The following is a 15,253-nucleotide window of genomic DNA, read 5'->3' as shown; positions in this document are numbered from 1 at the left end:
ACCCTATAAATAGGCCTAACTTAAACTAACTTTTACACCGAAAAAAAGTTTTTCCATTTCAGTCCTTTCGTGACTCCTAGGCTACAATGGGAACTTGCACAAATGCAGAAATGCTAGGCTAGGCCTAGCTCGGTAACCAGGGCTCCAGCGATAAGAAATCCTCCCGGTTTCAAGTAGTGCAAAGACTATCCTCAGTCCGAGGATAAACATACCAAATCGTGATTAAAGTTGGCCGAAGCCTTTCGGTATTATGGGTAATAATTAATAGACGGAATATAATTTTCGCTTGGCACATATAAGCTAGATTACTGTAACTTGGTAGCGCAATGACAAATGAACTTTCGTTTAACTTTAAACTGTATAACGGATGTTCATACCAGTATACCGCTACCGGTATTCCAAAATTTACAATTTTCATCACCGTTTGGCCAAGGCTACTGTATTCACTAGACTAGAGAAATTAGACTAACAGTACACACTCTCGCCCAGCACTGACAAATTGAGCAAACTAAATCAAAGTAAAGCCCTTAGTTAGTAAAAAACACGTTCGGTCTTTTGCGAGAATTGTGTTGCTTTATTAACCATGGTGAAGCCAGTTTGAATTTTTCGTATGTGGCTAGTGGCGTGTCACAAATTAACTTCAAACAGAGCTGGAGAAAAATAAGGTAGAAAATGAAAATATTTGGCTACGAAAATTTGGCTTATTCTAAAGGTAAAAATTAAAGAGATACAAAGATGTAACCACCCGCTCGGTAGTCAAGTGGTTAGTGAACTTGGTTCCTATAGTGCAGTCTGTGCATGTTACACAGTGAAGTTTTCGCTTTAAGTAATGCCTTTGTGTTGTGACGGTTATGTCACGTGTCATGGGTTGTTTTGTAAATGCTGGGATTTTATTTTGGGATCTTGTGATTCAGTTGTTGACCAAACTTAAACTCTCCTTTATGACGTTCAGATAAATTACCTCGCTTGAACTGGTGTGCCATATATATACTGTTGTAACGTTTACAATCTTTCTACCCTTTTACTCTTTCACTTGTTACCAAGCGCAATGTAACATTCAGTTAAGCCTTTGTGTCTGATAATAAATAAAAATGGGAACTTTATCAAATTAGCTGAAATGACAATTAAGGGTTGTCTTGTGCATATATCATATCTCAAAAACGTGATGTGTTAGAAAAAATCTAAGGGCAGATTTGGATTCAGCATGGCCACATTAGTCTAGAATCTAGATAAACTTGAAACGAGCAAGGAATAAAAAATAAGTTGAAAAATGTTGCCCAGTGCAAAGAGATTTAAACACGTGTTTAAATCTCTTTGCCCAGTGTAATCTATTTAGACAAAGTGTGTACGGGTTTGACAACGACCATTCGTATTTACTCTAAAATAAATAAACGAAAACCATAGAAATGAGATGCAACAGTAGTGTTTCCTTTAAGAAACTTTCAAACTGAGGATTTTTTTTGTTTCACTGAGCAAAACTTTCTGAAACTACAATATAAGCAGAAACCTTACAGACGGATTTGTGATTTCAGAAGTAAATCAGTTAACTTTTGTAGTAAGACTACAGTGTCATTAAATGAATTGCATAAAGATATGCAACTGTGCTAACACTTAATTGACAGATGGTGAATTAGTTCAAAAGTTCATTTGTTTTCGTTGACCGCTAACTTCATACTTTAACTTTGCATGGTTTTTAGTTCTTATGTTAGACATACGTCACCTAAAACGTATTTGAAATTAAGAAAAACGTATGTGAAATTCTTTCCAGTCTAATGCTTTCGGCAAAAAGATTAGTAAATTTAACATGCCCTGTACGCATGATTTTGCCATAAATATAGTATAATAAACAAGCATTAAAACCTTTTAACTGCAATAATATACGCGAAAAATAGAACACCCAGTTTGGATGATGCTCCAATAAAGACTCTCATGTCTTCGGCGCAAAACATTTGTCAGAATAGAAAAAGTGAGAATATTTACATGCCTGGTATTGCCTATCTATATTAAAACCTATTTTTGGTTGTAGAAATTAGGGAGGCTTTTAGGTTCTATGCGCAAGATAGATATTGGCTTATATGTGGTATATAACAACATCATAAGTTTACACCCTGAAGCTGACTTAAGTACATTTCTTGTATTTCAAATCTTTATGTGGATTAATGAAACGTGTCCTAACATCATATTTCACTGCTCAAACATTAGCTGGAAACAGCGTATAGATATAGAACAATGCTAAGCGGGAACGTTCTTCTCCGTCGCTAACCTTTTCGAAAGCAATTATGACCAATTAGGAGCAAAGGGCAAAAAAGTCAAAAAAGCAGTGATATAATTAATAGGCCTACTATATATACCGAGATGTAACTTGTTAAAAGTAGTGATGTTTTTTCCTATAGAAAGTATGAGTTTTATAACGTTGCAATGATACTGCAAACGGAAATTCAAAATATTTCGCAATTAGCTTTTGAAAATCCAACCATTCTTTAGCAAGTCGTTTTCGTTTAATTTTTGTGTAAATCTTTTTGTGGGAGATATATAGACTACTCACACACACTTGACCTTTATATTGAAGTGATACCCTGACTTGATAGAAGCTTAAAAGCTATAGCCTATGCTACCGATTTTGTTATCTGTAATTCTAAGCGACGGTGCTTTTTTCATTCTCATTTCTTATAAGCATTAACCTGGGATTTTCATTCGTCTGTATCAACGTCTTCAAAGCTTTTTCCGAAAGTATGGTCGTGAAAGAGGCTGCTGGGAGTCAAGATAACGTTCAAAATCCTGTTTATCAAAACACCCATTAATATGTGATCAGATTTATTAGTCTGCTCGCAAAATTCTACAAACGTCCCCTTTCTGCAAATACAAAATGAGATAGATTTGCTTCGGGAAAAAAGAAAGGTTGGATAAATTGGACGTAAAATTCATATAGAAACTGATGTCACCGTTCACCACTATATTGCTATAAGCTTAGTAAAACTCTAAAAGCTTTCAAAGTGGCGTGTAAGTTAATTGGTGCTCTAAATAATTCATTTAGAACGTGTGGTAAGCATATTAAGATTAGCATTCTTAAGACAAAGTTAACTTACCCAAAAAATGGTTTCATTAAGCGAGTTAAAGACCTCGATAAGCACTCGATACACTTCCAGTAAAATATTGACCGTAGTATTGGGGGCCCAGAAAATTAATCTTGTGTTATAGAATTGTTTCAAATTCAAACATAGTATAAAACAGAAAGACTTAAAGTTACAGACAGACAACTGACACCATCTTTGCGATTAAGCTAACAATAATACAGTATTCTCGAAAATAATTTTTAAAATTGCCTTGAAACCGCAATGCAATCCACGATCATTTCCAATATAGTGAGGTTCTTTCCAGGTTAAGTTTCTAAATACTCCAGCAGGCGGTCAATATTGACGTTAGTGTCATCGTCAAAATGGCACCACCATCTGAAAGCATTCAATGTGGCATTGATCAAGGCTGTAAAATTAGGAATGTTTCTACACCTTTACTTAGTATACCTTCTGCGTTTTCACTTAATTTGCTGTGCTGTTGAAGTAGAAGATCTCAAACTCCATCTCCGGCTTGCAACATAAGTCGGATCTGACTGAAGCCGAAAACATTTGATCGAAGCAGAAAACCATTTTATTACAGTATAAAGCCTATATTAAATCATGCTTTACTGGCTTTTATCATTTTGAGAAACCTAATCAACTCCTAGCTATATAGATATATAGATTCACCTTTGGTGAACCTTTCCATAGTTTGACGGTACCAGATGGTTTCCTGTAAAAAGCAACAATTATGAAAATGGAATAAAACTATATCAGCTAAATCATACAAGATTGTTTATAACAAATGCTTCTTTTCATGTTAATATACCAGCGGCTTGCTGAAGACTTTCGTCGTCTCTGACGGTGATAAAATATACCCTTAACAGAAAATTGCTAATATGAGGTACAGGTTACAGGCTACTGGCAACACTGATCTTTGGTAGGGTTGCCATGCGTCCCGATTTTTCGAGACATGTCCTGAATTTCGCTGCTAAAATCTGCGTCCCGAAAAAAAGATGAAAATCTGACATAAGTCCCGAATCTTGTTGTAGTGGTTATTTTTTGTTATTTTTTCCTGATGCAGTCGCACCGGTGGCCAGCCGATGGCAAGTTTTATAATGAACACTAAGTAAATAAACAGATATATGTCCTGAAGACCTTGCCGTCACTTTGCTGCCATTCCTGACACATAGTAATTGCTTTTACATTATCTTAACGTGTTTTATTTTTTGGTTTATTACTATGTGTCATGAAAAATAAACTTGAAACTTGCTATAAAAAAGGTTATAGCTTCAGTCACTGCATACAATCAGTTTCAAAAGAGTAGCACTAACATTCAGCACTTTATTTTGGTTCAGACCGAAATGGTGATCGAAGTTCGTCCCGAATTTTGCCTCTTCAGAATTGGTAACCCTAATCTTTGGAGATCCCTGTACTCATTGTACTGTATCCCATTAAAATTTATCCAATGCCTTTACCTAAACTAATCCAAACTCTCCAAATTTTCTTAAAATGTCGGAAATTTTCATTACATTTTGTGCTTCTATGGTACAGGGTATATACAGTGGAATTATTTCGGTGTATCGGTGATAGCCGCTAAGGCAGGCAATATTTACCTGTTTCTGTTCTACGGCGCAAATGTCGATGCACGTTGTCGGACGGAATCAAAGCGGTTACAAGGAAAAGGGCTGACACGTAGCCTACTGCGCCATATACATCGCAAAACAACTGTATACGCTGTTCCAGGAAACGTTGTGTTTATTGTGTTATAACGGTGGCGCAGATTTGTAACGAATAGAGTTATCAACCTCGAGTGGCAAGTTAAGAAAAGTCAGTCGTTTTAAAACACAAGTCGAGTCATTTAGAAATCATGATTCGATTCAAGTTGACCGCATAGAAAAGTTAATGGTTATGAGTAATTTCATCGCCGTAGAAACGGAAAACAGATTTGTTTTTAGGCCTACATTCACCAACAAAAAGACAACTTTATGCATCATTATGTTGCTCGATATGTACTTTGATAAAAAGGAAATGGCTGAGCAAATTATCAGATTCGGATTTACCCAATTATCTCAACCTTATTCGAATTCATACAAATCAGCATATTTTTGAATTTGGCACATCCCTGTATATAAGCTCAATCGAACATGCGCTCAAAGGTACAAAGTAAAAGACTCTGACATCTTGCAATGAAGCGGTTCACATGCAAAGGACCATACTTTTATTAAAAAATGAACTAGCATTTTGAATTTGAGTATACCGCGTTGTTCTTCACCAAACAAAAAAAATCGAAGTTTGTGGCTTGGTGAAATAACTAAACGATCGTACTACTGTATACGCTATATAAGCTTTTCTATCGACACACGTGCCATATACCCCATAAACATATCTAATTTATAAGATATTAAAACTAAACCTCAGTATTTTTACCTCAAACAACTTGGCTATTTATGCTGATTGTACTGAAGTAAATTTTAGATTCATCAAGTATCATTTATCAGTTCTTACCTGTTTTAGCACTGATGACTTAATCCAAGTTTTTAATATAAGAGAGAGATTCACTTTTTATAATTGTTGTAAGTTGTTTTGATGGTCGTCAAAATATATTTCAATTGCAACTTGAAGACAGCTTTGCTAAATTGTACATCAAAGTTTATAAGTTACTGACGTAAAAGCGGTGACGATACCTTGACCTTGACGATTGATACCTGGGCCAGGCTGGGGCACAGCTTACTAAGATTGTGCAGAGCGTTGTAGCAAGTCAGGCCGGCGCAAAAAAGTAAAAAGATTATTAAGTTTAAAATAAAATTCTTGGGCTATTTAACATGGTGCGAATAGCAGCCTTTCTCGCAAGAGGTTTGAAGTCGATCCGTCTCACTATTGTGCTGACTACAGCGAGTGGTGAACTCCTACACAATTATATTTAGTAGCCAATATGTATAGATTGTTAATCGGACACAATTGCGTTGCATTTGTTATTCGCTTAATTAAACTATAATATAATCAGTCATTCAGAATGTTGGTCAAATTAGAGATTGTTGTTGTTGCCAAATCGTACTGATTAATTTTTATAAGCCAAACGAATACTCGTTTCAGAAATATGTCTTCTCAAAGATCTTGCAACCAGTCGTATTATTCACCTATCCTAGAAAGTTCCATTATGTGTGGGAACATCACGTACATGGCGTGACTTATTTGAGCCTGGTCATATGACCAACGGAAGTATAATTATGATGTATGAATTACATATGTAATTCATGTAGACAACGTTCAACAAATCGAGGTCAAATTGTAGCGTTAACCACCCTGTCCGTTAGGTAGCGGCAGGACACCACGTTTATTTGCCCAAAGAATTATTGCGTTTACCTCTCTTCATTCGAATCAGTCGTGTTTTAGACAAGGAGGAATATAGACGCTCTTTTGTGACGTCTCTCCGGGTCAAGTTATGCCTGGGCTTCGAAAAATTTTATTTATCAATAAAAAAATATCAAGTTAGCCGCAGTGGTGTGCTTGGAACAGCTCAACAACATATATATCGCGAAATGTCTTCCGTTGCTATGAATCACACATCATGCCTCCATGGACAGGGTAAGCGAGAAAACGTCAAACTTGCACAACCAATCAGCGTTGCTTAAGAATAAGAAAAATAATAATAAATTAGAAACGATTTTCATTCGAACTTCATCCGCACCATGTTCGTCATCCGCACTACCGTTTTTTTCTATACGCACTAGTGCGTACAATCTCACAGGTTGAAAAGCAATGAGCTAGTACAGTACATGCGAATTTTCCACATCCCATATAAGCATTTTATCGTAGCCTGTTCAATATGAGGTTGAAGCGCATTGAGTTGCGTTAAGGCACTCGAAGGCTGACATCACACCAACAGAAATTGTTTGACGTGAAAGACATTTATAAGGTAACTCTAGTAGGCTTATACCATAACTTATTCATTTTTTGTAATGTCTATTTATGTTGATTATTATGGTTTCCAGATTGATTAGTTAGCCGTAGCAAGTAGGGTTTATGAAAACCTTGAAAACATTTACCTGTAGTTTTTACCTGTAGGAAGACATCATTAAACGTTAATATCACATGAATTTTTGAATACACAGCAGGTAATGAAGGCATTCTAGTACCAGTCTGTCAGCAAGTTCGAAAAGTCTATAACATTCCCGAATTCATGTTAAGAGAAGTCAATATGCTGTGGTTTGACTTGTATTAACAGCGTTGCATCAACCTCGAATTCATCTCAGGATACTGTATGTGCGCTTCGTCTTTTGATCTGGATTTTGTGTCAATAGACTGAAAAAGGAGTTGAAACGCACATGTTCATGAAATAAGTCACGCAAAGTGTCAATAATAGTTAACTAACCAAATTCGCGTAATGTTTAAAAACTTAAACAATACAATAGAGAATATTGAAAACGTGGTTGGCCAAACATACCATAAATTCTATTTAATAATTGATTAAAATTAATTGTAAAACGTTCATGACTTAAACATCTACTTGAGAACACGTCATATTCCTTTACAGGAAGCCTTATTTCTGGTCAGAACAATGACTAAAAGTTGTTAATGTAATGGTTTGTGTAACAAATTGCTGGTGGTAATGCTATACACAAGCTTACAGTATCAATTATTATCAGCAATATAATCTCAATACCAATATGTGTGCGATAAAACAAAACGTAGCTTGGTTCTCTGTTTTGCTGAAATTATTAAATTAAATGAGTTGAAGCAATATATCGTCATGCAGTTTGAATCGTTTCTGCTTTTAATCCGCGTCTGCGTCTTATTGCGACACAAGAAAACTCGTAAACAACGACCAAAGGTTTTGCGTAATCTTAAGAAATCTTTCACAGCCTACAACAGGTGATATCCCTATTTCAACAGGTAACGCCGACAGACTTGCTGACGTAGCCTACAATAATTAAAGACTGCGCCCAATTAAACTCAGCAGCAAATATTGCGAAAGTGCTACTTGCTAACGTTTCCAAAATGCTAAAGTACACAGTTTTTAACGAGGTTGAAAATTTTATGTCCACCTATGAAAAACGGTATCCATTACGTAAAAACATTTCTGTTAATGAAATAACTAATATGGTGCTTTCACGTGTTTCCATTTAATGTAATTTCGTTCATTGCTATCTCTATCATACGACTCCGACCAATTTACCAATATGATGAAAACCTACAAGTGTAAGTGTAGCTTACACACTTAGGTGGCTGGCTGCGTACCGTAACCTGCAAGTTATCGATTGCTTCGTTGACATTGAAAAGCATTTTTAGACCTTCACAAAACACTAAACTAAAACAATCCAGTGCTCATCAGCCAGCGGGGCTTTTTTCACTGCGACACCATTTTTTTCTTCACGAAAAAGTAGGGCAGCTACGCAACCACATTGCTAGTTGCTGTTACAATATATATATTACTTCAGTCACCACACTAAAGGGAGTGTTTTTGCTTCGCTAGTAGTTTTCACGACTCGTGCAGCTTGCGTGTTAAGCAGTTGGTTTGAGAAAGCTAAGCATTATAGAGTTTTGATGACAATAGCCTTATAAAAAGGACCAGAACAGCAAAGGACAAGCAAAGCTAAGAAAGACAATTGTAACAAAATGTGGCAAGCGAAAGTTACTTCCAACAACCTCACGAGAATGTCGATTTACTTCTGCCAGATATTACTGATGTGGACCGTAGCAGCTGGTAAGGCTAGCTAAAATTTAAGGTGTAGCTGTAAATACATTGCTTGCATCCGCACATTTGATTAAGTGATAAAGCTCGACTACGGCAGTACGATTTCTTCAGCGTTCTGTGCTTGGTTTCCATATTTAAGTAAATGAGTAGCCCTAACGTGAAATACTGCCTATCGCAATTTTATTTGAGAAAGTTGTAAAACACTTTTTGCGCCTTCCATTTTGAACAGCTTTCTTGGAGAATGGGTCTGTATGGATAAACAAGCCGACTAGTAGGAATGCTCGTTGCCTACTTTTCAATAACGGGTCCATAAGAATCGAAATTCAAAAAAATTACATCCTATTTTCATTTTATTTCATGATTTTACAAACCGGTGTTGTTCATAACAAAATGGTTTTATTGTCACACGCAGTAGATTTCATTTCAGATCGCGACACCAAGAGTTGCACGGTAATTAGTATAGTCCGTTCTTCATGACTTGAATAGCATCCATGTCAATTTGACAGTCGTCATCTTACTTCAACCATCTGACGGTTATGAACGTTGTCGCCCTATTGTAAATGTAAAGGAATAGCACTACTGGGGCTTCAACTTTTTAAAGTTCAAAGTATTCCAGAACGGCATTCGAAGTTCTGGATTCAGAATGGACTATTGTAGAATAATTGAGTACACTGTTTTGTACTTCCCTACCTGTTAGCTTGCTTTGATGGAATCTTGATATTATATTATAAGAACAAAGTTTTTGGTAATACTTTTGGGTGGACGTGTTTAGAACAAGTTTTTGAAATTTGAAAAAAAACAACCGTTTTCCTTCAGCGTTCTCGCGTTATGATAAATGTTAAGTGCTTATCTCTTAATGCAATGGTTTTTAATTCACAGACTCAGCGTTAATGGCCAACGTAATAGGAATCCATTCATGAAATAGATTTTATGCAAATGACATGCCCCAATTTAATTTCTGCGCTTTTGCATTTAATGGATGTGTCTGGTTTTTTACCGGCAACTGAGATTTCCAATTATGACAAAACAATGACCATTCAAAATCATTGCGCTAAAATATTTTCCAAATCGGGTTCTTTACAATGCATTGGAAAGGCATGCTTTTCACATTATCAGGAATTTGCATTGTGTTTGCAAATAACTTAAAGTGACGATTAGGTATTGCCAGTACAATCAAAGTAAATGATTTACTTGTATTGATGAATGTAGGCTATTGGTACTTAATTTTTAGCTTTTGCTACTGCAGTAGTTAGTTATCATTATCACATACAGCGCTACTTTAAATTACGAACACATAGGCCAAAACTTACCAAATCGTTTGCGTAAAAAATTTGTATTTTTTGCTTTTTCGCAGTGATAATTGCTTTTCACATGGTTTTTGTATGAATAGCAGGACGCTTTACCTGTTATTGATTCTATAATACGAAGCAATGTTTTGTGATTGATCTGTTATACAGCTACTGTTTATTTATTTAAGCCGATGTTTTGACGTTTGATGTTGAACAAAATATTGTCTTTTAAACATATTTACGTAAAGTTTTCTACATTGCGCTGGAGTAGTTACATAATTTGCATCTGCCCATAGCTTATCACCGGAATTAGCTCTTTCTATTGTTACGTCATGCAAATGGCGCCCAAATTGCCCCTGCACACAAAATGCATAGGAGACTGCTGCAGCTGACAGCTGGAAGTGGGCAGTGATGTCACACAATCAGCTCTATTATCTGACAGAGAGTTTGAATAACAGTATCTTCTCTACTCATGAAAGGCTATATTCGTCAATCGTCATTTGGTTTAATATTAATAACTGAAGTCTGGCTGCTAGACTTTAACTATCTACTAGATTTTATTAGAACTATAATTATCGTGTTAAGTTACTGAAATTGAATTACACTTAAAAGACCAATACACGTGCAAATTTATTAGCCATTTCCTAGGTGACAATTCTGTCAGGTATAATAAACAACCATCAAGCCGGTGGCGTTTGGTTGTCGCTTTTCATATATCCCACAGATATAAGCATTGTGTTAAACTGAGCGTGTGCGCGTTAAATTGCTCGTGAAAAGATTATAGTTCAGCGCTTTGTTTGGCATTAGTCTATATGTCAGATGCAATAATGCTTTTTCCCACTAGCGCGCCAATCGATATAGGCCTATCTGTTCCATTAATATTTGATTTTCTTCAGGACGACACGGCACCGACATACTGCAAAGACCAGATGACGTCATCGGTGCAAAGTGCGGCGACGAATTGAAGATGACGTGCATAGCCAAGGCTAGTGGTCAACAGCGAAAGGTTAAAGACGCTTACTAGCTGCTAATTTTTGCCGACAGCGCGGTTTGATTGAAAAATGACATGCTATGTTTCCTCCCTTTTGTTCATGTAGCATGCGTGTTGTCTCGGTGCGTTATGCGTATATGTCATCAACTGATCAACAGTTATGTTGTTCCTAAAATATCAAACTAATAATTATTATAGGCTGTACTCTAATATGCAAGTTGGAATTGTAAGCGGGCAGCCCTGTTTATTCTGCGATATGTTGCAGCCTACTGTTACGGTTTTAGAAATAATAAACTACCTTGCACATTCTTTGAAGCTTGGCTTTTCACAAATATTATGTAGGCCTACACCACTATTTTGTAGCACCACAGTAATTAATTAAAGAGTTGTCGACTCTATTTTGTTGATAAAGAAGTTTACAAACGATAACTTTCCATCGATGAAGCAAGATGAACGATTTTTTAGTTTGACAAAGCAAACACGTTTATAAATAAAACAAAACTTTTTAATTACAAATGCACTCACTTTTTTATATGTTACGCGGGAGGCGCCTTTTTAAAAATGTACGAAACCCTTGTAGCGGACCAGCTAAATTGCGCTGTGAGAAACATGTGTTGTTAACCACTTGTTTGTTTTCAATGCGATTGGTATAATGTACTTGGTATGAGTTTGTTTAAAATTTTGCAGTTAGTTTTATTCTCGTAACTGTAAACGGGTATTAACTCTGTGATTTAGATTTTAGAAAGAAACGCCTTTTTTTTGACAAGTTGCGAACGTTTACTTTAATTATACTAAGCCAATAAAGCTAATATAATAGAAGCTCATACCCAAAATATCTTATGAAAAATAAGTTTGCTTTACGTTGTAACTTTTTTAATTTCCGATTTTTAGGGCCAAACCAAAACTCCGGATATAGAATGGTGGTATTGGGATTCAGAAGCGATGACGTCAAAACCGGGCAAACTCATTGAACTTGACAGGGAAGGAAGAGTTGCAGTTCACATCGAAGTATGAATACTTAAATGTTAACGGCAGCACAACATATTGTGTAAACATTGAAGCCCTAGCAAAATTTCGACTTCGTCATTAGTAATGTCTGTTTTCATTTAATTTGCGGCGGTCTAACATGATTGCTTGGTATAACAATTAAAATCATGTGTTTTCGTCGACGCAGGAATTTTACGTTGTCCGCAGCACTTTGATCATTAAAGACGCTGAGAAAGTAGATGAAGGAGTCTACCAATGTCGCGCTAGTAACAGCCCTAACAGATTCAAAGAAAATGTCAACGTCTATCAACACTGGCGAATAGAAGAGGCCCCTATCAGAGATCTAAAATGTGGCGAAGGTATTAAAGTTATACAAAGAATGTGTTAAAAGCGAATCTTTCCAAGTAGAAAGTTTGTTACATGCTTTTGCGAATATTTACAAGCTTGTACTATAGGCAGTAAAACATATAAAAATTTTTTGATCGTTATTAAAATACAATGCAAATTTTGCGAATGCGTTAATGCATTCTCATAATTGGAGAAAGTGTCATGTGTTTACTGAAGCAGCGTTAAGAATATGAAAATAAGGGAAACATCAATCTTGCTAGTGTCATTCAACAAACCTCCGCACCTTGCAACACAGATGCATGTTAAGGAATGATGCGTTGCATTGTTAAAAACAAAGTTGCTTTGTCGATGCAAGTGTAATTTTATTATTTTTCTGTGTGACTCTTCCTAAAAATGTGAAAACATACTTTATCATACGTAAATGTAAACAGAATGTTTAATAAGTCTGGAAACAGGCCGTGATAATTCTGAGGTGGCAACCCACTCCCCTATAGCATTTCAGCGTTCAAAGGCCTTATTAGTCTAAAGTTTAGTTTAGACTCTAGTCTAAACGATGTTGTTGTCTTTAAAACTTTGCCATAACTCATCGAAAATAGCGAATCAATCGCTTGGGAAGTGTTGAGTACGAGGTATGCTTCTTTTGTGTAACTTGACGCTGGGTTAAAGTGTTTGTAATGTCCCTGGGGAATAACTTCGGCATGCCATAAACAACTTTTTGATGACGTAATACCACATGTTGCTCTGTTACTCTGTCCGCCTTACGGTATGGTTATTGAAATATTGTTTTTGTCGCTCAATTACAATATACACGTGCCCTTTACACGTTGCCTATGATTTAGTAGTTAGATAGCTACTCACAATATTTTATCGTAGTAGTCTATTTTACAGCAAAGTGGTAAAGTATAAAAATATTAAGTAAAGTATGGGAAGAGTGATCGTAGTGCGCATGGTTTATACATGGTGGTGCAAATAGTGTGGAAATAGCTTCCTGTATGCTTGAAGAAGATCCACTTTGATCTTTGATCTATGTCATATGACATTTTATGTTCTTAAAAGGTTTGACATCATTAAGTATTTTCATTGCCAAAAAATGCAGACACTACAACCATTTCGACAAGCTCAACAACGACATCCACCGTCAATATAATACCGAGCCAGTCGTACAACCGCTCCAAGATAGATGACATCATTGTGGCAACTGTGAAGTCAACCACAACGCAAACGCCGCAAAAAAGTTTGGCTACGCCGCCATCACGAAAGTCGAGTAGGTACAGTAAATTAGTAGCAGTGTGTGTTCTGCCGTCGGTATGGTCTACAGTATTATTGTACTGTATCGTGCCACTTTGCTGAAACTTACAGCATCAGATATGTCTGTGAAACATCTCACGTTGTTGGTAGATGTATCAAAAGCACAATTTTTGTTGAAATTCGGTCCATATCCGTTTGTATCTTGCAAAACCATCGTTATAAAACGAAATTTGCCGTTGTTGCATTGAAGGAAAAAGTTTCCATATAATCATATTCTGTCATTTTAAGAAACTGCGAGAAATTTCATCAAACGCCATCCCCGTAGAACTACGTCACCATCAAATTCGGGTGGCAGGAGCTCTGGTAAGTTGTGATACTTTTCGTTTGATGACTATTCCTTTGGAAGAGTGCAACGCCCGTTTGTTACCATGGAACATAGATAAGACTCGACATGTTTTTATGAAAGCTTTGGGTTTTAGCTTTTGTTAATATGGTCAATTTTGGTAATATGGTTTCTTACGTTTGAGGTCAACTTTTTTAACTAACGTTTCTTACCAAGCTTCTCGTTTTTTATTATCATGAACATAAGCATAAGCTTTAAGAACAAATTTTACTGAACAAAGATTGATGAGTCGTTTTCAGTTAATAGCAAACCACGCACAATTGAAATTTACTACAAAACTTTGAACATAATTCTAACATTTTGTACAAGTCGCATTTGAAACCACCACAACAAACGAAGGATTGCGTAGCAAACAAAAACGTTTCTTCACTTTAAACTGGCCGCATGCTAAATAGCTTCGTATAACTCTCTGCAAAAAGGCATATATTGTTTTGTTTTACATAAAAAGATATTAGCATATATAGCTTTAGGTGCTTTGATGTAAAAATGTAATAAATTCGTTTTTTAATGCAGGTTCGGCCCTATTCCGTCGTCACAAAGAGTGGTTCTATGTGATCATAACTGCTGTGCTGTTGACATTGACTTTGTATCTGTCATCGTGAAAATTGTTCTCTATCATTTTCTTTATACCTATGCTGGAGTTCCTTTTGTACAGTGTATTTCATTTTACCAATTTCAGAACAACTATTTTTCCTATTTATTTGACGTATATCGAATAAATATTTCTTTGCATTAGTTAATACCCTGCTGATAAGCCATTGTATAGAAAAGATTTGCCGGTTTGAATGTGATTTTCCTGTTTCAATGTGGGGTTTGACAACACGAAACACATAAACTCAGTATTATCAAAACTCCAAAGTAGACGCCATACAGCGCTGATTGCTCGCAGGACAAAACAGCTACCTTATAGCTCATGAAACGATTTCAATCGCCTCCGGTCACGTGCAAGTTGTTATTGCTCTACCAAGGCTAGATTTTGAAGAAAGTTTCAAGCATCTTGAAAGTTAACTTAATAGTCCTTAACAGTCCACACTTAGAAAAGCGTTCCGTTTGAAGCGGATTCACAAATGCAGTGAAGTCCGTTTACCGTCAGATTTATACTGTATACAGTATATAAAAGAAGATTCGTACTTCTAGTTATTCTTGGACGCATAAGATAGCTGATTTAGTTCGGCTCGAAATGAGCTATTACTGATTCACGAAAAATGTGATGAAAGGTTTTTGCCAACTGCGCAT

At 36.1% G+C, this 15,253-nt stretch overlaps 1 protein-coding gene across 3 annotated transcripts; it reads left to right on the top strand.

Annotated features, from left to right (window-relative positions):
• Nucleotides 1–6,815: 6,815 nt before the first annotated feature.
• Nucleotides 6,816–14,752, top strand: LOC143459051 (uncharacterized). Of its 3 annotated transcripts, none has more exons than XM_076956016.1 (7): nt 6,816–6,972; nt 10,937–11,046; nt 11,923–12,039; nt 12,206–12,377; nt 13,463–13,630; nt 13,903–13,977; nt 14,531–14,752. In XM_076956016.1, the coding sequence occupies exons 2-7, from the start codon at nt 11,008–11,010 to the stop codon at nt 14,617–14,619; spliced, it is 660 nt and encodes a 219-aa protein (XP_076812131.1). In that variant the 5' UTR covers nt 6,816–6,972; nt 10,937–11,007; the 3' UTR covers nt 14,620–14,752. The 3 variants fall into 3 exon arrangements, with proteins under 3 accessions (XP_076812131.1, XP_076812128.1, XP_076812129.1); XM_076956013.1 differs by lacking the exon at nt 6,816–6,972 and adding an exon at nt 8,477–8,760; XM_076956014.1 differs by lacking the exon at nt 6,816–6,972 and adding an exon at nt 8,477–8,760 and having other exon boundaries at nt 13,463–13,634.
• Nucleotides 14,753–15,253: the final 501 nt, after the last annotated feature.

This window comes from Clavelina lepadiformis, chromosome 5, assembly GCF_947623445.1.
Source record: "Clavelina lepadiformis chromosome 5, kaClaLepa1.1, whole genome shotgun sequence".
In the NCBI taxonomy this organism is placed as follows: Eukaryota; Metazoa; Chordata; class Ascidiacea; order Aplousobranchia; family Clavelinidae; genus Clavelina; species Clavelina lepadiformis.
This window is presented reverse-complemented; position numbering and strand designations above follow the sequence as displayed.

Coding starts and splice junctions, on each gene's coding strand:
- LOC143459051 (XM_076956013.1), top strand. CDS start 8,673: ATGTGGCAAGCGAAAGTTACTTCCAACAACCTCACGAGAATGTCGATT. Junction 8,761..10,936: donor GATGTGGACCGTAGCAGCTG/GTAAGGCTAGCT, acceptor GATTTTCTTCAG/GACGACACGGCACCGACATA. Junction 13,631..13,902: donor GCCGCCATCACGAAAGTCGA/GTAGGTACAGTA, acceptor TGTCATTTTAAG/AAACTGCGAGAAATTTCATC.